The sequence below is a fragment of the Puntigrus tetrazona genome, chromosome 23 (assembly GCF_018831695.1).
Source record: "Puntigrus tetrazona isolate hp1 chromosome 23, ASM1883169v1, whole genome shotgun sequence".
In the NCBI taxonomy this organism is placed as follows: domain Eukaryota; kingdom Metazoa; phylum Chordata; class Actinopteri; order Cypriniformes; family Cyprinidae; genus Puntigrus; species Puntigrus tetrazona.
The window spans coordinates 12,038,006-12,061,379 of NC_056721.1; the positions used below are offsets into that span (position 1 = coordinate 12,038,006).

General features: G+C 37.4%; 3 protein-coding genes across 4 annotated transcripts; 1 reads left to right on the forward strand and 2 right to left on the reverse strand.

The window, feature by feature from the left end:
• Positions 1 to 27: 27 nt before the first annotated feature.
• Positions 28 to 7,300, reverse strand: si:rp71-17i16.5 (phosphatidylinositol 4,5-bisphosphate 3-kinase catalytic subunit gamma isoform). Its single transcript, XM_043224192.1, has 11 exons — positions 7,221 to 7,300; positions 3,694 to 5,633; positions 3,527 to 3,592; positions 3,206 to 3,431; positions 3,036 to 3,130; positions 2,609 to 2,755; positions 2,400 to 2,490; positions 2,018 to 2,148; positions 1,789 to 1,900; positions 1,364 to 1,521; positions 28 to 674 (listed from the first exon to the last, which is right to left on the reverse strand). Exons 2-11 carry the CDS (start codon positions 5,626 to 5,628, stop codon positions 417 to 419), a joined length of 3,219 nt encoding a protein of 1,072 aa, XP_043080127.1. The 5' UTR covers positions 5,629 to 5,633; positions 7,221 to 7,300; the 3' UTR covers positions 28 to 416.
• Positions 7,301 to 9,110: 1,810 nt separating this feature from the next.
• Positions 9,111 to 10,786, reverse strand: LOC122329006 (olfactory receptor 2G3). The gene has a single exon (XM_043225154.1). The coding sequence runs from the start codon at positions 10,784 to 10,786 to the stop codon at positions 9,695 to 9,697; it is 1,092 nt and encodes a 363-aa protein (XP_043081089.1). The 3' UTR covers positions 9,111 to 9,694.
• tnnc2.1 (troponin C2, fast skeletal type, tandem duplicate 1) lies at positions 10,756 to 22,357 on the forward strand. 2 transcript variants are annotated; one of them, XM_043225157.1, is made up of 6 exons: positions 10,756 to 10,891; positions 17,072 to 17,126; positions 17,301 to 17,444; positions 18,208 to 18,322; positions 20,953 to 21,089; positions 21,852 to 22,357. In XM_043225157.1, the coding sequence occupies exons 2-6, from the start codon at positions 17,117 to 17,119 to the stop codon at positions 21,881 to 21,883; spliced, it is 438 nt and encodes a 145-aa protein (XP_043081092.1). In that variant the 5' UTR covers positions 10,756 to 10,891; positions 17,072 to 17,116; the 3' UTR covers positions 21,884 to 22,357. The 2 variants fall into 2 exon arrangements, with proteins under 2 accessions (XP_043081092.1, XP_043081091.1); XM_043225156.1 differs by lacking the exon at positions 10,756 to 10,891 and adding an exon at positions 15,369 to 15,521.
• Positions 22,358 to 23,374: the final 1,017 nt, after the last annotated feature.

Sequence of the window (23,374 nt, forward strand, 5' to 3'; positions counted from 1 at the left end):
ATTATTTCATGAAAAAAATAAGAGACGTGAAGTAGCAAACATTTATTGTTTATATTGAATACAAAACTTTTGTTCATGTAATTTGCATAATGAAATGTAACATTAATGTTCATAATATGTAAATTCACCCCCATTCTGTCAAATTTCTTTCTGTATAAATGAGATCTGAGATTTGCATTGATTTGTTTATTATTTACACAAAGTATAGGGTACTTGAAATGGACCGATTCTGTGATACGTTTTTGGTGCTTATTGTTAGCCTCTGGTGTTTTTCAATGTAGGTCAGCATTAACATCCTGGCAAATATCTCCTTTTGTATTTAGCCTTAGCAGGGAAATCAAAAATTTGGAATCTTTTTTACAATCTTTTTGTAGCATGTAGAGAAATCCCCTTAGATGACTGTCAGAAGGGTTCTTCTATTTAATGCCTGCCATCATGTGAAACCACCAGTTGGCCTGGACGGTCCAGCCTTTCTGCTCACAGAGGGCAATCTGCTGCAGGAAGTGGTTCCGAGCCTCTTCCTCTCCTTGTTCTTGCTGCAGTGCAGTTCTCAGGTAGCGCATGTCCTGCGACATGCTGAGCTCAGGGATTCCCGTCAGCAGCATTAGAGAGAAGAGCGTGACAAGAAGACGAGACTGAGCCCGGAGGGACAGATAGGCATTGATGCAGGTGTCCTGAAGAACGAACACATACTTGAGCTCAGAGTACAGCTCTGGCATTTACTAACTTGTTTATAGCATGTATCTGCATAAACATATTAGTTTTTTTTATTAATTATTTTTTATTACTGTATCACAAATACATGTCAGAGGAAACTGACAGGATAAACAAATTCTCCTTAAGTTTTATTTTGTTGTTTTAGTGTTAACTATTTTTTATCTAAATATTTTGTAGCTTTTTGTTCTGTTTTCAGTTGTCATTTTAATTTGTTTTAGTAATTGCACATGCTTTTTTAATTTTTACTTATACACAGAAGATTTACTTATACATTTAAGATACCTTAAGGTTATGATTTTCTTGTTTCTGACAAAAATTCTGAGTTATTTTAAAAACCATTTTAGAAACCATAATCTCTAGTTTCTGTGGGAGAAAAGCTTCGTGGAAGAAAGGCTTTAAAAAATTGAGGATTTCAATATAAGCCAAGAGTTTTCTCCGCTCTTTTGTGAATGTGTTTACAACAGTTAGCGGAATCTAGAGATTACAGTTCGTAAAGTTTTAGACATAGATATTTTTCTTAAACAAACGCATTGCTTCGCTTCAGAAGGCCTGAATAGTTTTTAACTTTAGTTTACAATAACCACAGTGGTTGCAAGGCCCTGTAACTCTTAAATATATTTTAGAGACACCGTGTAATAGAACATACCCTAAATCTCTGGAAGTAGAGGCTGGGACGGCCTTTCACCCTACCCATCACATACAGGAAGTCAGGGGTGAGGACAAAGGGCACCCTTTCTCTGTTCACCCCCAGGAAACTCTTGGTGTTGCCCAAGATGTGCCCAAAATCGATGTGGAACAAGTTCCCTGAAGAATTAAGAATTTAACATTAGCTTGATTTCAAGCAAATGGCATGTTCTGTGATATTTAACCTCTCTCTAAAAACTACCCATTATACTCAAAAAATTTGTTATGGTTGGTAGAAATCAAATATATGATATGAATAATGTTTTAGTAACAAGATCATGACTGAAATTTAACTGGATCACTTATTTGCAATATATTCATATGCATAGATGACTGGTTTTCCATATTCAATAATTACATCTTTTTTTTTTTGTCTTGTTTCTTTACCTTGATCAGTGATCATAATGTTGTCGTTGTGGCGATCTCCTATACCAAGCACATATGTAGCTACACAGTAGCCGGCACATGAGTTCACAAACTTCTCCATAGCTTGAAAGTGCTGTTTGCATGGAAGTTCAAGACAAAAGAAAGAGAATTATCAAATGGCTGCATTTCGAGACAGATATGACAGAAGGCAGCTCCGATGACATAGTACTAGTACAGTATATCTGCTTACTTTTTCCTTGAATGAGCACTTCCTCTCAAGCCAGTCATACAAGGCATTGTTTTTGAAAGCTCCTGCCACTCCTCCCTGACTCCTCTGAACAGAGGCAATAGTGATCGCATTTCGCACAATTTCAATCATACCTGTGTCCAAAGACAGACAGACAGACAGCTGAAACTCAGTTTGTTGGTCATTAGACATTTCGTAGTACACAATTCTGCAGCCGTTCAGAAACATATATTCTTTTGCCATAATTACTGTTGCTTTTTAATAGATTTTTGCTTGTACGTCAAAATTGTTTGAATATTTTTTAAGTGTTCTTACAATTATAATAATGGTATAATACACTGCATTATAATTCAGTTATAAACAATAGAAAGAGACTGATCATTACCTATGTTATAGCCTGTAGAAATGCATCCATAGGGCACCAGGTTCAAATCTAAGCCTTTTTCTTTCCAAATTGAGTCCATGACCTTTAGAGTCTGAAAACAATTTAATTTGTTAAATTAATTTTGTCTTAATTTGTTTTTTAGTAACCAGTTAAAATCAGCCAGCGTTTTTTTTTTTTTTTTTTTTTTTTTTTTACAGATGCTTATATACCTGGATGATGAGCATGTCCTGTCGGAGGTCATCTCCTTGTTTAAAGATGATGCCGACAGGAGGTGAGTCTGGAGCTTCTGACTGAACGCAGGAGAACTCAAGCCAGAGTGGCTTTTTCTTAGAGGCCATCACTTTACAGTCTTTTAGCTGAGTGAGAAACAGCTTGATTCATGGGGATAATTCACCCAAAATGGCAATGTTATTATTATTTGCTGAACCTCATGTTATTCTAAACCCCTATGACTTACTTTCTTCTGCCACACGCAAAAGCAGACAATCAAAAGATCAATGAGGGCCAAGAAACAAATTTACAGAATGTTGTATTTCATGTTATACAAGTTTAGAATGACACAAGAATTTATTTTCATTAATGACTAATTCTTTTGGTTCGGATCATCAACCAACATATATAAGTATATCAACTCACTATGATGCTTCCTGCTCTGACACGGGGATTGAAAGGCACCTGGAAGTCAGAGGGTAAATTGCACTCCTCCAGTAACTCCTGCAGCTTCTGAGGAGCTAATACATGAAAATATAGATGTACAGTATGGCATATAAGACGTGATACACAGGACACACTTGTTTGAACTTTACCTGTTGATGGAAGGTCTGTTTTGTCTGGGTAGAGCACCTTCACTGTTAGAGCCACTTCTTGCAGGCAATTAACGACTTGTACTTGACTCTGAAATTCAGTCAGCATTACCTCTCCACAGCCCAACAGATAGGCCTCAAGTATGACCGCCATACGCTGGCGAAAAAATGGACATCCTGCCACCTCACTCCGCAAATACCAGAAAAAGAAGTGTCCGATCCGTTTGCTCTGTGTTCCAGAAAATTGCAGTAGTACATAGTTAACCTTTTCTGACAGGTGAAATGTCCTCTAATGAAGCAAGCACAGCTGCATTCATGACTCACCCTTAGTGCTCTTTTGAGAAGGAATCTTGCCAAGCAGCTATCATGATATGGTTCGACTTTAAGGGTCTAAAGAAAATTACATGCCTTGTTAGGTTTTGCTTGTTAGTTTGTAGAAAGTGCTTTAAGAAGACTCATTACTTTGACACTAGCATTAGTCAACTGCATACCTGAACCAACTGCAGCAGGTACTTAAGTACCTCATCATTGGATAGGATGTCTAATCTTTCAACAGCCAATCGTCTGACCTTCATGTCTGCAAAATCCACACTTAGAAGCTCAAGGGCCACAGACAGCTCTATATCTTCTGGTACCCAATGACTTAGCAACCAATGAACATCCTGGACCGCAGTTGGCAACATCCAGTCAACTGTGCGAAGAAACTGAGGTAAATTTGAGGCATATTGGACACTTTGTTCTTTAAGCCTTCTGAGGCAATCTGTCCCTGTGAAAGGGGTTGTGGGAGAACCCTCATTAGATGGTGAGGAGAGTCTGGACTCTCCTGAGAGGTCCAGTGTAGAAGAGTCAGAAACAGGAGATGTACAACTACCAGAAGTGCTCTTGCCATGTGGCAAGACAACGGGAAAGCTGTATCGATCCAGCATAAAGGTAACTGCCATTGCTTTAGCTACATCAGGGTTAGTGGCGGTCGACAGCTTTTCTGCTTCGTAAGTGAATGCCTCCTCATCCCATTCTGGGAAAGGCCACATGTGCAGAGTGTATGGACCTTGGCTAAGAAGGGATCTGTGATCAATCAGCTGGAGGTTTACGAAGCACAGTACTTGCCCTTTTCCCTTCTGGGAATCTTGTACTTTTAAGGAGTTTGACCTAGTGTCCTTGGTTGATGTGCCTTCAGCAGTACTGGCATTAATTGTGAGGCCTAATTTAGCTCCGTGAGGGATATCCCTGATCAGAATGTCAAATTCCAGCCAGGTGTTCCACAGCACTTCGTCTGCAAACTCTTTTGATGTTGAACAAACTGCTGACACTGTCTTTCTACCATAGATAATGGAGGCTTCCACACGGACAAGTGGCGGTACCTTACTTGGGAGTTCTGGGATGTCAAACCCTAAGAGTTTAACCCTGAACTTTCTCTCACAGTTCCAGAGGGAAATCATCACAATGTCCTCTACTTTCTTCCCATTGATAGAAAGCTCCTCATGGGAGCTTGAGAGACCAGTGAGACTGTCCACCAGTGGCCAGTACTCTCTACTTCCTGTGTTCTCCGGAAGGGATGAGATGTCAACCACTGAGAGATGAAGCTCCAGCATGTTTTCAAGGCAGTGCCTGACCCACATGAAGTCAGAGAGCTGGAAGTCTCCAGTCAAGAATTCCTCCCGGCCACACACTTGGAGCACATAATCAACTGACCATCCTTCGAATGACAGGTCATCGTTTGGTAATGATGCCCAGAAGCTCTTGAGGAGATCCCTGGGGGTATGTGTCAGGTCAGCTTTGAATGAAAGGCTTGAACTATTACAGTAAAGAGTCACTGAGAGTTTTTGTTGAAGGTAACCTTGCTGGTTGTTTGGGAGCACTGTGGAAGTTATCCACGGTTCAGTGGCATAAGCTACAGCATCCCTTTTTTTTAGCTCTTCCCTTCGCGGTGTGGCAAACTTCCTTCGGGTATAGCCAAGCTCACTTAAGCGATTAGTGTCTGAGGAGTCCAAATCATAGCCAATTAGCTCGTTCAGAATGCCCTGGAAGTGAATTCTCTCCTTAGAGGTGTTTTTGTTTTGAGCCAACACGGTCACACAGACAGTCTGAAGACCATCTGTACCCTGAAACCATGGTGCATCCAGAGTTTTCAATACCTGATAGTCGTCATAAATTTCATACCACTCCTCCTCCTTGTGATACAACAGACTGTATCGTTCTGGATCCAGAAGTGCAAATGGCTCAGGAAGTCTGTTGTTTTCCTGTGCTACCATACACAGACGTACACGAAGCTGGTGGACGTTGCATTGCGCTGGGAGTTTGATCTGAACTGGCTCTTGGCTGTCCAGGATCTGGAAACCTTCCCTGACTGGCAACTTGCAAATAAATACAAGGCTGTTATCTGAGCAAGGTTCCTGTTGCTGGCGTGCATCCCATTTGTTCTCCATGGATGCTGTAATGGAAATTAACATTGGCACATTTAACTGTAACAAATTAAATTTTTTGTATAGTGTTAAGAGGGACTTTTCCAATGCAGTGCCACACTGTCAAAAGTGATTTTAGTAAATAAAATAAAAAATAAAAACAAGTTTAAGCTCTACATTAAAAAATTTAGTTGAGGCAAAAATTAAAACATTAAAGTAAATTCTTTACTGGCACTCAAGTTAAACGTGTATAAATTAAAGTTTGAACTTATAAGTAATAATATAATTTACTTATAATTTACTTGAAATTGTTTATGTTTACAAAGATTAGTTTAAGTAAATATCAAAGTTATGATCCTGTATTTTTTTTTTTTTTTACTGTTTTTGAGTTGTATTTACATTATTGTATGGTTGCTTTTGTTGTTAGGTTTAATAACTGACTGTTTCTACTCAAAATGACCCATTAATACTCAAAACATTATCCACTGATTGTTATAATCATTGTGTATGGTGTACACACAATATTGAGGTCTCTGTGTTCAGTTGGATAACAATTACATTGAGAAGATATGTTATCTTAAATGAATAATGAGCGGTTTATTCACCTACTTACTTGTTTACAAATGAACTACATGCTTTAAAAGCATGGCTTTTTCCCCAGTGCTACAATTATAAACTGTGATTGAATAAAATGTACTTGAAGATTTTGGTGAATCAGAGTTAATTTCCATGGTAAGCATTACTTAAAAATCACTGGAAATTCCCAAGTAAACTTGACTTATAATTATAGATAGGATTTTACTTGGCTTTTTTCAAGTAAATCATACTCAGTTAATGTTTTATTTATAGCTGCAAATAAATTGAAGTAAAATGCTGAAGTGGTGATTGCACTTGCTAAGCTCTGTTATGAAGCTAATCCTTGACTGGTTGCCAGGGCGGTGCTTAGAGTTTTGCTATGCAGTTGCTTGGATAAATTCTAAACAGACGTATTGAATTCAAAGAGAGATTAATGTAATATGCATATTTCTACACATTTTGATATTAAAAAAGAAATACAGAAATAAAACCATGGTGAAGCTGTTTAGTGAGACTATTTTATATTCCAGCCATAGTACAGGGAGATGCGAATGTTGCTTCCTCTTTAAATTTCCCCATCTTTGTTATAAGGGGATGTTCATATTGCCAGTGTTTTACACTGTATGATAATGACTTACTAAATACTATTACAACAAAAATTGTGCCCAGTTTAGAAGGTAAACTAGCGGCTCAACTTAACACTGACATATCTTTCTTACTGCTATTTACTTAGTAAACTTTTTTTTTTTTTTTTTTTTTTTACACTGGTATCATTCTTGTCTAATTTAAACCAAAAAGATATATACCAGTTGAACATGTTTTTGTTTAAATAAAGTTTTTAGTTTGAGGTACGGTAGATGACTATAAAGGTTTTGCAACACACAAACTGGTTCTACCAGCCACTCGGGAAGAATATAACTCTTGATCCTTGAATCTACAGACTGTAAGTACCATGTTGTGTGTTTTACAACATATTTACAATTCCAGCCGAATGGCAGCTTGTGTTGTATGATTATAATGAATCAGAAGATTGCACTCACCTATACAGCGTGCATGTGTTTGGTTTCAGGTCAGTTTCTGTGGCTTGTGTATGAGCTACAGCTCAGTTTCCCTCTAATGCATCAACGTGAAGTCATCACTTCCTCATTCTTTTGTCTTTCTGCACCTGAGAAGAAGAACTGCTGATGGCTACAGGCTTTTTTTTTCTCTTGTTGGTTTCATTTTAATTCAAATAATTATTTTTATATATAAATATATTTTTATTGCACATTATCGTATCTCTGTTTATAAACCCAAAATGTACTATTATTTTTTAAGTGTTCAACAAGGACTCTCAAAAGGGGCTTTAAATATAGTATGTGCTTAAACTGAACAATGACTAAAACTCTGAAGTAAATGTCATTCTGTTTAATCACTAGAGGGAGCTCACCGGTAACTATTTAGCATATAGTTTTTAAGCAAGACTTGTTACTTGGCATCATGTAATGTCAATATGTTAAAATTTAAATTTAAACAATGATGTATTACTTTTAATATAATCAATATCTACAAGTAAAATCTTCTGTGTACAATGTGCTTCTGTGAACTTGACTATTAGCTAGAAATTAGGATATTATTTTATACCTGTTACTGTCATCCCTGATCGCAAAAAGACTAAGATCTGATATCTTCTTTGCATAATGAAAGAACCGGATGAGTGTATTTGAAGTTCTGTGCGCCAAGTAAGTGCAAAACAACGCAATGCTATGTTAAACCAGTATTATGTAAACGGATGTGCCGTGTGCTGGAGAATGTCACATATCAGTCCTGTTGCTGTCATTGATTTTATAAAAACTGTAAAATGTTACATTTGATATAGCCTTCCAGGTTTTTCCACTGTAACCTTACAAACGCGTTTTATTTTGGGTAAATACCTTAATTGTTAAGGTCTCTCTTTTTTAATGAGCCTTTCAAATGATCTAAAAAAATATAGATGTAACTTATTTTAATTTCTCCAAGTGGAGAAGGCACCAATTTAGTGTAATGACCCTTTTTTCATTATTGAGGGTATGTTTAGGCTAGTGGTAGGAATTTAAAAGAAAGAAAAAAGCCACAGCACTATTTTTCCACACTTAATAATACATTTTATATAAACATTTTATCTTTATTTGCATTTTTGGGACTTTATTACATTAACTTAGCCATTTAAAATACCTTTTATTTAAATAAACTTTAAATTAAAAAGTGATTAAAAAAATCTATTTTCCAAGACAGTACTGCACCATTTTACGTTTCATTAGCATAAATTAAAAATACATTTCCTGAAGAAAATGTGAGTGGTCTGAGTGTTAGTATGCCATCTGTTTAATATTGCGAAATATTCCATATTATGCTATACTGTATGGTTTTGTTCATGTCCATAGATATGTTTAGGTGGTTTATGGGTTTTTTTTCTCCAGCAGTTAATCATTGGGTAAACATTTAGTCTAACTGCTTAAAAAATATTAGCACATGCACATCTTCTCAACAAACCATACAATTAAATAATCTGAAAAATATGAAAGTTCCTTTTTAAAAATGTAATGTAATAGTAGCAACCACTGATTGACAGATGAAAGAGAGTCTGGACAATTAAGTTAATGGATTTACTCACCATTATTTCCACCAGTACAGTGCAGACATCTCTATGGAGACACCGTTTTTTACTATTTTTTTTTTAAATTTGCAGCATTAACATCGTACATAATTACAGATACGTATTACTTTTGCGCAATAAATTTAGCAGAATTCTTACTTTTCTACTCAAAATACAACAAAACCAACGAAAGTGTAAAGAATCAACAGTGTCTTCATAAGGCATCATTGAGCATTAACTAAATGAAAATGCATTTTTTGGTCACAATACATAAAGAATCACATCAGTACAAATAAATAAATGTAGCTATTAAACCACAATTCCCTTTTTTGTCGTATGTAAAATATGTTTTTCCTTCCCCTTGTAAGTATTCATTTATGAAGCTACAGTATTCGCCTGCAGTTAAACCCTGATATCTGTTATTCTGGCGTACAGAAAGCTGTTTCACCTACTCATTTTTGCTATGCCTGCTTACAGTGCATCTTTAAGAAGGTTAATAGAATGATATTACACAGCTTTAGGAATGTTTGCATAAGGTTGAATGCCGAGTACTTTTAACAGTGTGGTAAGTGAACGTAAGTGGAGCATCTGTAACATTCACTCTAATTTACTTCTCTTCTTGTCAAAAATAAACCAAAAAAACAAAATAGGTGTTTGATATTAAGCAATCATACATATAAAATATATAAACATGGGTGAAGTCACAGTTTTACAGCATGATAGTATATGACAAAGTACAGACATGTTTTATGAACAATAGGCACACTACATTTGGGTCAGATTTACAGTTTTGCATTAAAGTTTTAGATTGTGCGTTATAATCTCACAATAAACCATGAAAACCTCACTCTTCTTCTCTGTTTCTCTTCAGGTAGCCAGGTGCCTGGAAACATCTTGAATTTAGTGGTTGTCCTTCCTCAGCCACAGCAGCCGGGGCAGAGCTTGCCTCACCTCTCTGTTGCGCAGACCGTAAATGAGCGGATTAATGCAAGGAGGAACCTGAAGCAGCAGCAGCAGCATGATGTGCAGGGTCCCTGCTGATGTCCAGTCTCCAGTGTAATCCAGCGAACGGAACATCGCCATGTTGCCCTCGAGCTCCCAAAGGGCGTCCGAGGCTATCTTCAGGAAGATGGGGAGCAGCTGAAGCAGCAGCATGGAGCAGTAGAACATCACCGTTTTGCGTGCCCTCTTGTTGACCTGCTGGAAAGGCTGAACGGCGTTACGCGCCTCCTGATACATGCGCAGGTACGAGAACGAGTAGGAGCAGATGCAAAGCAGCGTCACCACAAGCCCGACCACTTTTCGAAACACAGCAGAGCCCCGTGGAAAGCCAAGGTGGGCCTCCAAGGTGTCCGGTTCACAGAGGAGTCCCGTTATGGGTTTTCCCAGCAGCGAGCTCTTGTGGCTTAAACCGAGCAAAGCAGTGATCACTGCTGATAAGGATAGGGAAATAAGCCACGTGAGCCCGACTATCAAGTAAAGGCGCTTGGTGGTTAGTATAATAAGGTAGTAGATGGCCTGACACACGTACAGGTATCGCTCCAAAGCCATGCAGGTGATGGTAAGAATAGTGCAGAAAACACAAACAGTGTTAATAAAGAACTGAGTGATGCACCAAGCGCCATAGGGCAGAGTGGTCTTCTGCAGCAGACAGTACACAACCGTTGGACCTTGGGTTACAATGAGCAGGATGTCACTCACTATGAGGTTCTTCAGCAGCGCAAAGCGTGGCTCCCAGGATAAGTCTTCTGAGCTGCCGAGGCTGAACAGAGTGCAGCCGTTGATGATGAGCGAGAGGACGGTCATCACCACGAAGACGCACACCAGCACCTGCACAGCTGTGTTTGACGGCAGGATGGATCTGAAGAGGCAGCGTCCCTGGTCCGGCAGCCGGGGGGCGTCTGAAGTGATGTTGGCGTCCTGGCTCGGGGTCGGACACGCGCAGACTGCGCCCCACAGCACGAAGGGCGGTAAAGCACGTGGGAAACGCATTTGGGCGACGACGAGCGCTTTCGCGGCAGCTTCGGGAGTTTGACGGCGCGAGGCGAGCACTTGTTGCGCCTGCACGCGCTGTGCCTCGAGAAAAGATGCAGACAGGTGAGCGAATGAAGGTGTGGCTTAAGGTCTTTCAAAGAGGCATATCTGCGAAAAAAATAACCAGTTTAAAGAGTCCGTTACAACCGCAGTGGAGTGTTGCCTTATAATCAAGGTTTTTTGCTTACTGATTTAAAACATAATAAAATCACGAAAATGTTTGTTAGTGCTACTCATTGTCATAGACAATATGCAGGTTATAAAACTGTAAAAATGCACATGCAAAATGCAATTCTTTCCAAATCCATAGAATCACTAACACATTTGTTTTAATTTCTTTCCAATTCCATTTAAAATGTTTAGTATTAAATATAAGCAGTTAGAATCATCTAGTTGTTTTCATTTGTTTCATAAACAAAAGTTTTCAACTGGTGATGATTAATTGGAAACGTTTAGTCAAAATTGCCATTAAATGTGATTTAAAACGGTTTTGCTGTAGCCTGCCGCGAGGAAAGTCACATAATATTTTTTTTATGCTTAGTAAATATGCGTATTGTTATATGCTCCCGGTTGCCTGAGACAAATTTCTCCTAACAGAGACAATAAAAGAGAAAGAGAAAAAGAAAAAAGAAAAGTGCACAAAAATCAATACTACTCTTTACTTATTTAAAATTGTGTCTCGAGTTTTTCCACAAGTAATAAAAGTGTGAAAAACAGTAAACGAATTTCACCCAAACTTCATTTGTCTCTTCATTAATTAAATTTTAAACATATCACATACATGATTAGAAAACTATAATAATATATTTCGGTCACAACGTCTTAACCGAACTTTTATTTTGACGGGTTTTGACGGCTTAGTGTTTACTGTGTTTACTAGTCCATACAGCAAACTGTAGGCTATACATCCCGTTTTTAAACTGGTTTCCGAGGTTTCCCGTACGGGTCAAGAACCAGGTTGAGCGGGTAGTCTACTTTAAAAAGTCTTTTGACAACACTATAACAAACAAACTCTCAGTTAAGTTAAAATGCTAGAACATGTAGGCTAACTTTATTTAAGCACAGCATCCGTAAGTGCAAATAAAACACATTTAACAGTGTAACTAGTATATTTATTATTGTTATTATTAATAATACTTATTATTAATAATAACTGTCTAAGTATTTGATTTAGCTTTTTGTTGTCATCAAATAAAGCGGGACTAACGAAGGAAGATGAAAATGTAAACAGAAAAAGTCTTATTAACTAATTGTGAACTATGGTGGAAGGATGCAGGAAGAGTTGTCACAGTGAGATTTATATAGCTACTTTTTTTTCATTGTGATTGACAGGCTTAGCTTAGATAAAAATAAAAATGCCCTCATTGATTCGTCACGTCCTGTGCAGTCAGCTGATAAATCAAACCCTGTGGTACAAAGGTTTTGTTCAAACACAATCATATTTAATCCTATCCGCTGGCTTGTTGGCATTCAGTGGTGCCGGATCAGAGAGAGCTCTTGATAGATAACAGGGGTTTAAGGAGAGGACAAGAGCAGGGGCGTTCATTGCTCTCTCCTTATTTAGCTTGCTACACATCTAGTTGTTCTCCAGGATTCAGCTGCTGTGTTTAAGAATGTCCAAGAATAGAGCGAAGAAAAAAGGAGGAGTGTAAGGCAGAGCGACTGGAACGAGAAGTTGACAGTTGCTGCTGTCAATTACCTCAGCTTGAGCGTCTTGGAGAGCATGGGGTGGCATTAGGCACTCATGAAGAATAAATGCTTGTTAACGAAGCCCCCAGAGGTTGCCTATGTGCAGCAGCCCCACCAGTGCACTCTGGGTGGGGGCTGCTTCAGAAACTGTGATGACAGGACACTCAATCTGCCCTTAGTGATTTGTTCATTTATGTAAATCTATCCGTAATGAGTAAGCAGCTATTCTGATGCTCATAAGTTAATGGAATTTTTTTCAGTGAGAGTTAGTGACACTAAAAGGTAGAACGTCTGAGGGTGTTTAATTATTTGAGTTTAATTATCTATCTGTTCATCTGTCTGTGTCTGTCTATCTCTATCACAACTTTGGAAAAACTGAAAAGAGTTGTGTGCAATTTTCACTATGAGGTAAATTTCAAGTAGTAACACTCAAACTTTAATGAGAAATTTTAAAATAGAAAGACTAATTAGTCACTGAGACATTTGTCACACATTTCACTGAAATATGTGTATCTGATGCCTGGCTTCCAATTAGTCAAATTGAGTTAATAATATAGATAATGATGAGAACTGCATGACTATAATATAAAGGACGAGCTTCCTTACAATGCAGGTCGCCATAATGACTTTTACTGAAAAGAAATGTGACTTTTATTTCTTTATATAGGCTTTGCTGTGTGATGCACTCATTGAGACAAAGGATTGGAAATTGTAGGCCTATATGAAAGCATATGAATCTGTGGTAATCATATTTTAATTGCTACATACTTCCGTTCTTCCCCCTCACGACTGTGGCAACTGCATTGACTATATATTGGCCACATCTGGCTCTAAATTGACTCATTATTTCAGATTTCACAGACATACGTGGGTCTAATTCCTGGCCCTCAAATTGGCAAATGGGAATAATAATTGCCATACTCACAATAAGGCTGCCACTGAAAAGAAGGTTCCTTTCATTAGTTTTCTTGGCAAATGAGATGAGCTCAGGATGAGTTGCTGAGTGAGTGAGCCTTACCTTTATTTGGCCAATTAAGGTCACTAAAAGGAGGTTTCAAAAAAAAAAAAATTCTCATCATTTTAAATCTCACACTGCGTGTACTTCACAGATCTAGTTGGTCTGCTACGAAAATCTTTTATTTCTTAAATTTTGTTTGATATCCAAAAGCAAGGCAGCATTGTTTCAGGTTTGAAGCTTTAATTGAGACCATGATGCAAGTCTGCATTTGGCTATGACAGCTTTACACATCATGACTTGAATTTTACTGTATTACAAGTTGAGTTACAAGTGTTTATGAGTGATGGGTGTGGGTGTGTTAAGCATGTGGATCACGACTATCTACTAAGACTCATCCTGGGAGTAGATATATTTGCAAAGCCTACGAAACTCTATCAGTCAGAGGATTATTAGGAGAAACCAGATAAGGCATGGAAGGATAATGATGGCGAGCCTTAAGAGCCTGACAAGGTCACGTCTTCTGCTGTCACATCCAAGAAAATACAAACACAAGTAAAGAGGAGAAAAGCAGTAATGTTGATGTGGGAAATTCAATCTTAATGGGACAGTTCTCATGTTATATAACCACCCCAGCCTGAAAAATTGCACTGCTTTTATGAAGCTGTAATAGTGCTAAACACGTTTTACAAGCTATTCCATTCAAAAAAAGTGTTTGTCATATTCATGTAGCATTCAGTTTACAACACTTTTTTTTTCTGGAAAGAAATGGAAAGGTTCCATAGATGTTAAAGGTTCTTCGTGGAACTATCCTAAGTATTAAGTTAAGCCTTCTGTGGTAGAGCCACAGCGGTCAATACCTTTCCATTTGAAAGAATCTGAATTTGTATACTGTTTGAGCTGATAATGAAGGAAAATTGAATCTTCTATTTTATGAATATTATGAATTTAGACATACTTATGTAACATACTTTCATATAGTAAGGAAATATTCAGACACAGCGATTCATACTTCAGTAAACATTTGAAGTCAACTTGTTTCATACAAATGCAGCTTGTTATCGTCATTTGTAGTTATCATTTGTAGTTACATTTAGCTAAGGATTTTAGATTTGAAGTACTTGAAGCTTTAAGTAAATGTTGTTTTACAGCTAAAATTTTGAAACAGTTTCAATATTTGACATATTTGTTTATGTGGTGAGTACTTACTATGAAAAAAAGTGTGCATAAGATGTCTCTGGGGCAGTACCCTTTAATACCTAAATTGTAGGTAATGCTACCTAAATAGTATTAGTAGGGTCCCTCCCCAGTGACAGAATTTTTTTACCTTTAATATATATATTTATATATATATATATATATATATATATATATATATATATATATATATATATATATATATATATATATATATATATATATATATATATGTAATGCAATGACCAGCTGACCGTGAAGCCTCACATGAATCTCATTGTCTTCTTGTGACTCACTGTTTCCTAATGTGTCAATGTGAGGCAGATCCAAGTGAGCTGGTCAGTATAGAGAAGGATACTCAGGGAGGAATACCGACTGCTAGATGGTAAGATTGACAGATAAGGTGAAGAAACACAGTCATGTGGGCGAGGGAACAAATCCAACCTTGTGTGTGGAAGTGATTGTAGCCAGCATCTGTTTCTGGAATCTGTTTATCCACTGCTTAAATAACCTTGCATTGCTTTCCTTATTTTTTGATCTATTGGCAAGGAAATGTCATTGAGACCACTTGTCCATCCTTCGGCTAAATATGGGGCAATGGAGGGCAGAGGTGGATTAGACAGGGATGAAGAAGAAGGGTGGGGCTTTTTTTTAAAGTCTGAACAGACATTGGTTGACAAGTTCAGTCTGTAGAGTTTCTTGTCCAATCCTAGCCATTTTCTAGAACAGTGAGAATTATATGAGGTCTTATTAGGAGAGTCTGGAGACGTACGGATAAGAGGAAGACTGGTGGACAGAAGACTGTTATTGTTTTCAGATCCGCTTTGTTCTCAATAACAAGCTGTCAATATGGTAAGATTTCTGGAAGCTAATAGACATGATTCATACTTATGACTGGACAACTCTCTAGAAGATCTTGAAGAGAATGGATAAGTGGATACGTGCAGGTTTAATTGGTCGTTTTAACTTATTAATGTCAAGTAGATTGGATCATATATGATATATTCCTTGGATAGAACCCCTTTGCATAAAGGCTACCCTTGGACCACATTTTGAGTGTAGAAATGTATGTGTCAATATTGAGCCTGGTAGAAAATAGTAGGCTTAAGTCTTTTTGGCTTGTAGTGTTAATTACAGTGCAATTAATATTCAAAGCATCACTACTAGTAAGTATTTATAGTGTTTTCTAGTGACCCACAAACGACTTCTCTTCTTTTGCTAGTGTTAGTGATTGTGGTTTCTGGATACATGGTAATCCACATCATCAAAGAGAGGGAACTTAAAGGGTTTGATTACAGTGCTAAGACTATCCTGGTCCTTTGACATTTGCAGTGTCGTTCTGTGAATCCTCCTGAGAATGTGTTTGTGAACAACAGGATTCTGGCTCTTTGAGAAGAATGCATGTTATTGTTGGTTTAAAAGAGCATTTTTACACAAAATCAAGGCAAAAGGGTCACTGGTGCTTCCTCCATGCTTGTTGTTGTGCCCTTCTCAATCAAATCTTAGTGAATCGTGTGGGGATGGAGATTATTAGTGATGTATTAGGAGCTTCTGCAGCTATATTTAAACATTGTGTTCAGTGCTGGACAATGTGAGAACATGTTGTTTGACAGATCTCTTGCACATTTATCTTACATGTTCCAAAATACATTTCATAGAAAAACCCATTAATTCAATGTACAGCCTATCTATATATACTTCTCGCATCTCATTAAATGTTTCATGCATTCAATATTATGTTTTTGAATACAATTTGCGGACTCGTTCCCTTTTAATCGCATGTATTCTTATTATATCACCTTTATTACTGAAGTGTGATATGAGAGATCTAAATAAATCAGTTTCATTCTTCTGACACATTGTGGCTGTAGAACTAACCTATGCAGATAAATGCGTGTTCTTTACTTTTAACTCTTCAATAATAATTTTACTAGAAACCCAGTCTGCTTAGGATATATGGATGATAAAAGTGGATTAAATTCTGCATTTGTTCTATACATTGATTTGGGATGTAGAGCTGTTAGTCACTACATTATTCCTTCAGTTTTAAATAAATGTTACTTGATTTACTTCATTTATTTATTTTATAAACATAACCGTAAACTTGTCAGTGTCCACTTTTTAATTTTGTTTAGTTTTTCTAAGATCTACGAGGTAAAGTATTTTTTTATAAATTTGAAAACTGTTTAAAAGAAAGTGCTTTTCATAAAGTTCTTGTCTCCTCTGCTGTTTACCATTAATATACCAGAAAATATATTTTCTTTGCTTGATCCAAGATTAGGAACCCCCTGTGAAGGCTGTCCAGTTCCAAATAATGAACAATGCCATTTTACGTTTTCAGTCTGATTTGTAAAAGGCCCCATGCGGCTCTTAGTATACCACAATCTCTTTTTTTCCATCAGCCAACTGATGCCCAGAATGACGCTCGCTCTTTCCTGAGTGAGGAAATGATTGCTGGTGAGTATGTGAACTTTCACATTCTCTGCATGATTTTATTATTCAGAACTTTTGAATGAATCCATCAATTCTTTCAGAACACTTCAATTGCTAATGTGTAATAATCTTATTTTACAGCTTTTCACATTCTATTTTTCTAATTTATTTTTTCCTTTTTTTCATCTCAAATCAAAGAGTTCAAGGCTGCCTTCGACATGTTCGACACTGATGGTGGCGGTGATATCAGCACCAAGGAGTTGGGTACCGTCATGAGGATGCTGGGTCAGAATCCATCCAGAGAGGAACTGGATGCTATCATTGAAGAAGTAGATGAAGATGGTAAGTTTGGTCGGACTTTATTTACAGCGGAGCTTGAAGACCAGGGGCATCCAACAAAGGTCTTCTGCCTCGGAGAGAGATAATCCTGGGAGAGATAATTTATCCTTTAGAATCTGAAAGAACTTTTGGAAACGAATGGTTTGTTACAAGTGCTAAGATTATTATAATGCCATATGGGAGTCTGAAGCTGAAGCTCTCATAAACCTTTCTGCTGCTTTCCAGGTTTTGGCAGAATGGCATATAATTGGACCAAATTTTTAATTCAATTTATTGAAACTATTGTTGGGCATTGTCTGATTTAAATTAGATTGATCTTAGTCAGTGTAGTCTCCTATACTTTTGTCATCAGCTTTGAATCTGTGGATAGAAGATAAGTAAATCACTTCCCTTTCTTCAGCAGCAAAGCTATTAAAGCTGTGGTTTAGTCCCCTGTGTTTCTGACGCGAAATTAGGAGCATTATATATAATCTTGGCTGCTATAATGTCCCACAGTGTTTTCAGTATTTCTGAGGGAATCCTATTTAACCCAGGGACTTTATATCTACTCATGGAATCAAGGATGGATTTGAATTCCTTGATTATCCAAGGGCTTTCCAATATATTGCATGGGGAGTAATTTAATTTGGTAAGATTGAAATGTTTAAGGAATAAAGCAAAATTTGTTGGGTCAGAATTGGAATCTGAAGCATTCAGATCTGGATACAAATACAAATCCTGTCTGCACTTCAGTCTGTCCCATCACATCTCAATTTTGCATTCTCAGGCAGTGGCACTATTGACTTTGAGGAGTTCTTGGTCATGATGGTGCAGCAGCTAAAAGAAGACCAAGCCGGCAAGACTGAGGAGGAACTATCCGAATGCTTCCGTGTCTTTGACAAGTATGTAATTAGATGTTAACACCAAACTGAACAGCAGTGTGAGGAAAGGTCATTAGAAAGGTCATTAAAAATATATGCGTACTCCACAGTTTCCATGTATACCAGACATTATTATTTTAATGATTTATAAAAGATGAATCATTGTCTGGTTATCTGGAATTTTAATCAGTAATCAGGAATGGTAATCAGGAATCAGGTAATCAGAACCGTACACATAAAATGCGGCCCGGAAAAGTAACATTTTGTCTTCTTTTTAGACTTTTGTTTCTGACTATTTGCACCTTTAAAAAAAACATTTAAAAAGGCACAAAACAAAATATTAAAATATGTACATTTTAATGGGGTTTATTTAGCCAAATTAGAAGTAATGCTTCTCTCGTATGTTCAATTGAGAACTAGAGTCACCTCTAGAACAATGCAGGGATCTAATACAAATATGATAAAAAAAAAAATAAAAAAACATTGCACAATCTTGGGAACTTTATCATCATTAAATTATATATTGAGGTATAATTTTGTCCGAATTTTGTGTGTTATCTAGGTCACGGTAGTGACCATGCATGGCTGCTTAAAATACATACAGAATATTGTGTTAGAGTGCTTCAAGTGATTTTAATATATAGGGTAAATATAGAAATACATAAAATTATAGTTTCTCCAACTTCTCCATATACAGGCAAGCGGGATTTCAGAATCTGAATGTCACTCCTAAAGCCATACAGCATGTAAGCAGACTGCAAGAGGACGCTTATAGTGTCTGTTGGCTATAAAGACTCTAAAAAGCTAGAAGGTTTAATGTACAGTAATTTTTACAATATTTTATGAAATACGAATTTGAATAATGAAAATAAGTTTGTGTCTATTCATCAGCGTTAGAACCACTCAGGAAGAAACCATATTTTTCATATTTCATTTCTGGGTTGAAAAAGGAAAAAGTAATGAATGCAAAAAGTACATGGACCCAAGGCGTGTGTTCTTTTGCGTTTATTAATTAAAAATTTTTTACCCCGAAATTAAATACAGAAAATGCTGTTTCTTTTTTGAACCCCCACCATCTTCACAAAGAGCTTTAACAGATAACTAGATCTCTGTGAAATCCCCCGCTGCTTAAAAGGCTACACTATCATTCTGGTCCCCAAAAACAACTACAGACCTTTCCGCTTTCGTGTCTGTGAGGTCACTGAAGTCATTTAAAAGATTCATTGTGGCCTACCTGAAGGACATAGCTGGAGGACTTTTGCCGGATCCTCTTCAGTTTGCCTAAAAAACAAACAGGACTGTTTACACTGCAGTCAACATGGGACTGCATTACATCATGTAACATCTTCACAGACCTGGGAAATATGCAAAGATCTTACTTCTGGACTTCATTTCAGCCTTCAATTTCATCATGCCTTATCTTCTCTTAGCCAAACTCACCTAGCTCTCTGTATCCACCTCCATCTGTCAGTGGATAAGCAGCTTCCTGACAGACAGGAAGCAGTTAGTGAGTCTGGGAGAACTCACATCCAGGACTCTCGTGATCAGCGCTGGTGCTCCCAGGGATGTATTATCTCCCTCTGTACACATATGACTGCACCTTTACTGATCCCTCTGTCAAGCTTCTGAAGTTTCTTCTAGAGCTGGATGTCACAGTCAAATTATTGGAGATGATAGTGGACTTCAGGAGTCCCTTGCTCTCCCCCCACTCACCATTAAAGACAGCACTGTGGCTGCAGTAGAGTCATTCAGATTCCAGGGCGCCATCTCTCAGGACCTGAAGTAGGACAAAATGCCAGCAAAAAGTCAGTTGAAGCTGTAGAAATAGGATACTGGTGAAAGTATTTTCAAAATACTCTAGTGTGTATTTGTGTTTGAATTTTAAAGGTTTCTGTTTTCAAAGTGTTTTTGTAGCAATGATCATTGCAGCCAATTCTGTTTTGTTCATTTCAGAGTTTTCATTTTTGTGAGGTTGTGATATACTGAAATGAGAGACAGCTTTTTAATTATCATAAAGGGAGCATGCTTTCTTGACTTATCCATTTGAATAAGCTTTGTTTTGATGCTATAAGAGGACCAGTGACAGCTTACACGCTGACCGTCAACTTAAATGTTCTTTAAAGCCACTTTATATATATATGAAGATGTGGAAATTTCAGCAAATGATTAATGGATTTCCAGGACTAAAAATCGCTTGCAGCAGATCAATTTTCTTTAAAATACCTATACTTGTACAGCTTTGACAAACTATTGCTTGATTTTGGATGACCTTTCAATGTTGTTACGGGTCAAATGATGACCCATGGTGTGCTTGTGGCCTTCTGAAAAGTTGAAATGTTTTTATCTTTATGTGGCGCCTGGAAAAAAACAAGCGCGTTGCTTCCATTATGAGCGTGCAAACCGCGCGTCTACATTTGAAATAGCGAACTTCAGTGAACAAAAGACGGCACATGTGAACGGCCATTATATGTCAACAGATTAAAGGAAGTTTGGTTTCTTACTTCATGACCGCTTTAAACCAAAACACTCCTCCAAATCATCCTGGCATCACAGTCAGATCCTGACATCACAAGACAAGTCACTTAGCTTGACAACAAAATCATAAACAATTCTGCAATTAAAACTGCAATAAAATTATATTTTTCCAACAGGAACCAAGATGGTTTCATTGATCGTGAAGAGTTTGCTGATATCTTGCGTGCAACTGGTGAGCCAGTGGCAGAAGAAGACATAAATGAACTCATGGCCGATGCAGATACAAACAAAGACGGGAAGCTTGATTTTGATGGTAAAGCAAATTTTATTCTTTATTGAAAAAAGGTAAAAAAAGGTAACACTTTAGTATGAGAGACCTACTCTCACTACTAACTAGTTGCTAGTAACATGCATATTACTAGCATATTGTCTGTTCATTAGTGTTTAAATCGCATATTCTGTGTGAAATGCACATATAGATCCTCAATCTTACCCAAGATCTAAACTTTACAACTACCTTAGCAGTAAGCAGTAATTAGTTAATAGTGAGAACTGAAGCTTAAAATAAAGTGGGACTGTAAAAGTAAAAGTAGATTATTAATAAAAGAAACAGATTACCATTTCCATGTCACCTAGAGATTATACTTTATTTATTTTTTTGTATATGTATACAAAATACTGAGCCAATAGCTAAATTTAGATACATATGATAAAAGCCCTTGCGTAATTTGACTGCAAATTCGGTCTGGTTAGATATTTTGTTATTTAATGCAGTGATAACTATATGCATGTCTACAACATGTTTTATCCCAATTAAGGACTTTCAAGTGTTTATTATAGCATATAAAATTACACACATATATAAAAATATGTAATTACACACATACTCAGGGGAATGTTTTTCCTGACTTCCAGTTCGTTTGAATCCCAAGAAATGAGAGAACAGAGCCATTTCCTTATAGAAAAATCACAGTATTTGAATGCAAAGCATGTTCAGAGTGGACAGAGTTTAAACAATACCAGGAAAGAGGCTTGTATTTTATGCCATCTCATTTTTTTATTTTTTTTATTTTAGAGTTTCTTAAAATGATGGAGAACGTCCAGTAAGAAAAAATAACATTCCATCTCTTCCAAGTGCTAATGACAGCAGTCAAGACTCCCAAGAACAACCCATGCTGAGATGTTTAAAGGAAAAAGACTCTGGTTCAGATCACTAATAACAAAGATAGGCTGGAATTTGATTTGAGGGACAGAGAATATTATAGATCAGTGCCATCTTGTTGGAAGTGTTCTTCTGGGACCACACTGTGATGGTATCTATAAATAACCCTTCAAACCTTTTAAGAGGAAACCACTTACGCCTCTCCCTTCAGCTGTCTGCTACTACACCTGCTTATTCCCAAGACATTCAGCAAGTTTCCTTCAAACCCCTTCCCCTCTCCTTCACCCTTTACATTGATTCAAAATAACTACAGCATTAGCCACGGAAAAAGACTTAATGTTGTCATGGCGATACGGAATCTCTTTAGCTCACATGTAAGCGGCGTATGCAAATCTATTAAAGAAGCACGTCTTGGCCAATCTGCTTGTTTGTTTGGTGATTGTGTCATGTAAAATTACGCAGAATCTGAGTCTGTAAAAACTTACAGCTTTGGCATTTTTTTAAAGCTAAATGCAATTTGCAAGCTTAAAAAGGTTGTTGTGAGGCCAAATATCAAAATTCCTAAAAGCTGCAACTCATGTGATCTTCTCACCCACCTTGCCCATAATTTCTCTACACCCAATCACAAAAACAAGAACATCCCACCAAGTTGGATTCCAGAACCCCGTGTCCAAAATACATAACACTTTGGTTGTCCAGTAGATCCATAGTGTTGCAGAGTATATTGATCATTTCGTCTGTTGGTCTCCGCTGATATTTTCATACATAACCTGGCCAAGAAAGGTCAGGAAAAATATACATTTTGAATCCTAACATCGGCGTTTGTGCCAGGAGCATGCAAGTTAAACATAAAAATTCTGAAAGGTGAAAAAGGTCAGATTTCCATATTTTCTTCTCATGGTGGAAATCCATGTGATCCTTTTGACACCTTGCTGCCTTCAGGTCATATTGATGGAGGTGTTATCTCTCGCCATTCCTATAAATGCAATTCTCCAGAGCTGCAATGATATGCAAACTGCAAAACCGAACCTTTCTGCTCTCCTGAAAATCTCCTTGTAAATCTTTCCATTTCTCCCTGAAAGTATATAGTCCACAACCCCCTCCTCTGAGTTCTCCCACGTCTGTACAGTTCCTTGCTCAGGAAACACATGCCATACATGGAAACTCGATTTAGGCTTTTCAGGGTTTGGGGTACCAGTGTCGCCATTCGTGTGGTTGGGTTTTGGTTGGGGTGGACTTGAGATCTGAACCATTTGCTATTCAGGGCACGCTGAAGATTTGCAACACAGCACCTTCCCAAGTGGTTTAGGGTTTCTCGGCTTAACTAAAGGGGGGTGGTGCAGAACACTATCGGCTCTCTCCATTTTAAAAATGAATTTCCATCTGTACGCTACTTTTTTTTGAATCAGTATAAGCAATTTTAATCCCTCAGTATG

What these genes read in the sequence shown, in the direction of transcription:
- si:rp71-17i16.5 (XM_043224192.1), bottom strand. Translation starts at nt 5,628, where the DNA reads ATGGAGAACAAATGGGATGCACGCCAGCAACAGGAACCTTGCTCAGAT. An exon ending in AACAGACCTTCCATCAACAG is followed by an intron (nt 3,131 to 3,205) that starts GTAAAGTTCAAA and finishes TTCATGTATTAG; the next exon opens with CTCCTCAGAAGCTGCAGGAG. An exon ending in AGGACATGCTCATCATCCAG is followed by an intron (nt 2,491 to 2,608) that starts GTATATAAGCAT and finishes AATTGTTTTCAG; the next exon opens with ACTCTAAAGGTCATGGACTC.
- LOC122329006 (XM_043225154.1), bottom strand. Translation starts at nt 10,786, where the DNA reads ATGCGTTTCCCACGTGCTTTACCGCCCTTCGTGCTGTGGGGCGCAGTC.
- tnnc2.1 (XM_043225156.1), top strand. An exon ending in TGCTTCCGTGTCTTTGACAA is followed by an intron (nt 18,323 to 20,952) that starts GTATGTAATTAG and finishes TTTTTCCAACAG; the next exon opens with GAACCAAGATGGTTTCATTG. An exon ending in CGGGAAGCTTGATTTTGATG is followed by an intron (nt 21,090 to 21,851) that starts GTAAAGCAAATT and finishes TTTTTATTTTAG; the next exon opens with AGTTTCTTAAAATGATGGAG.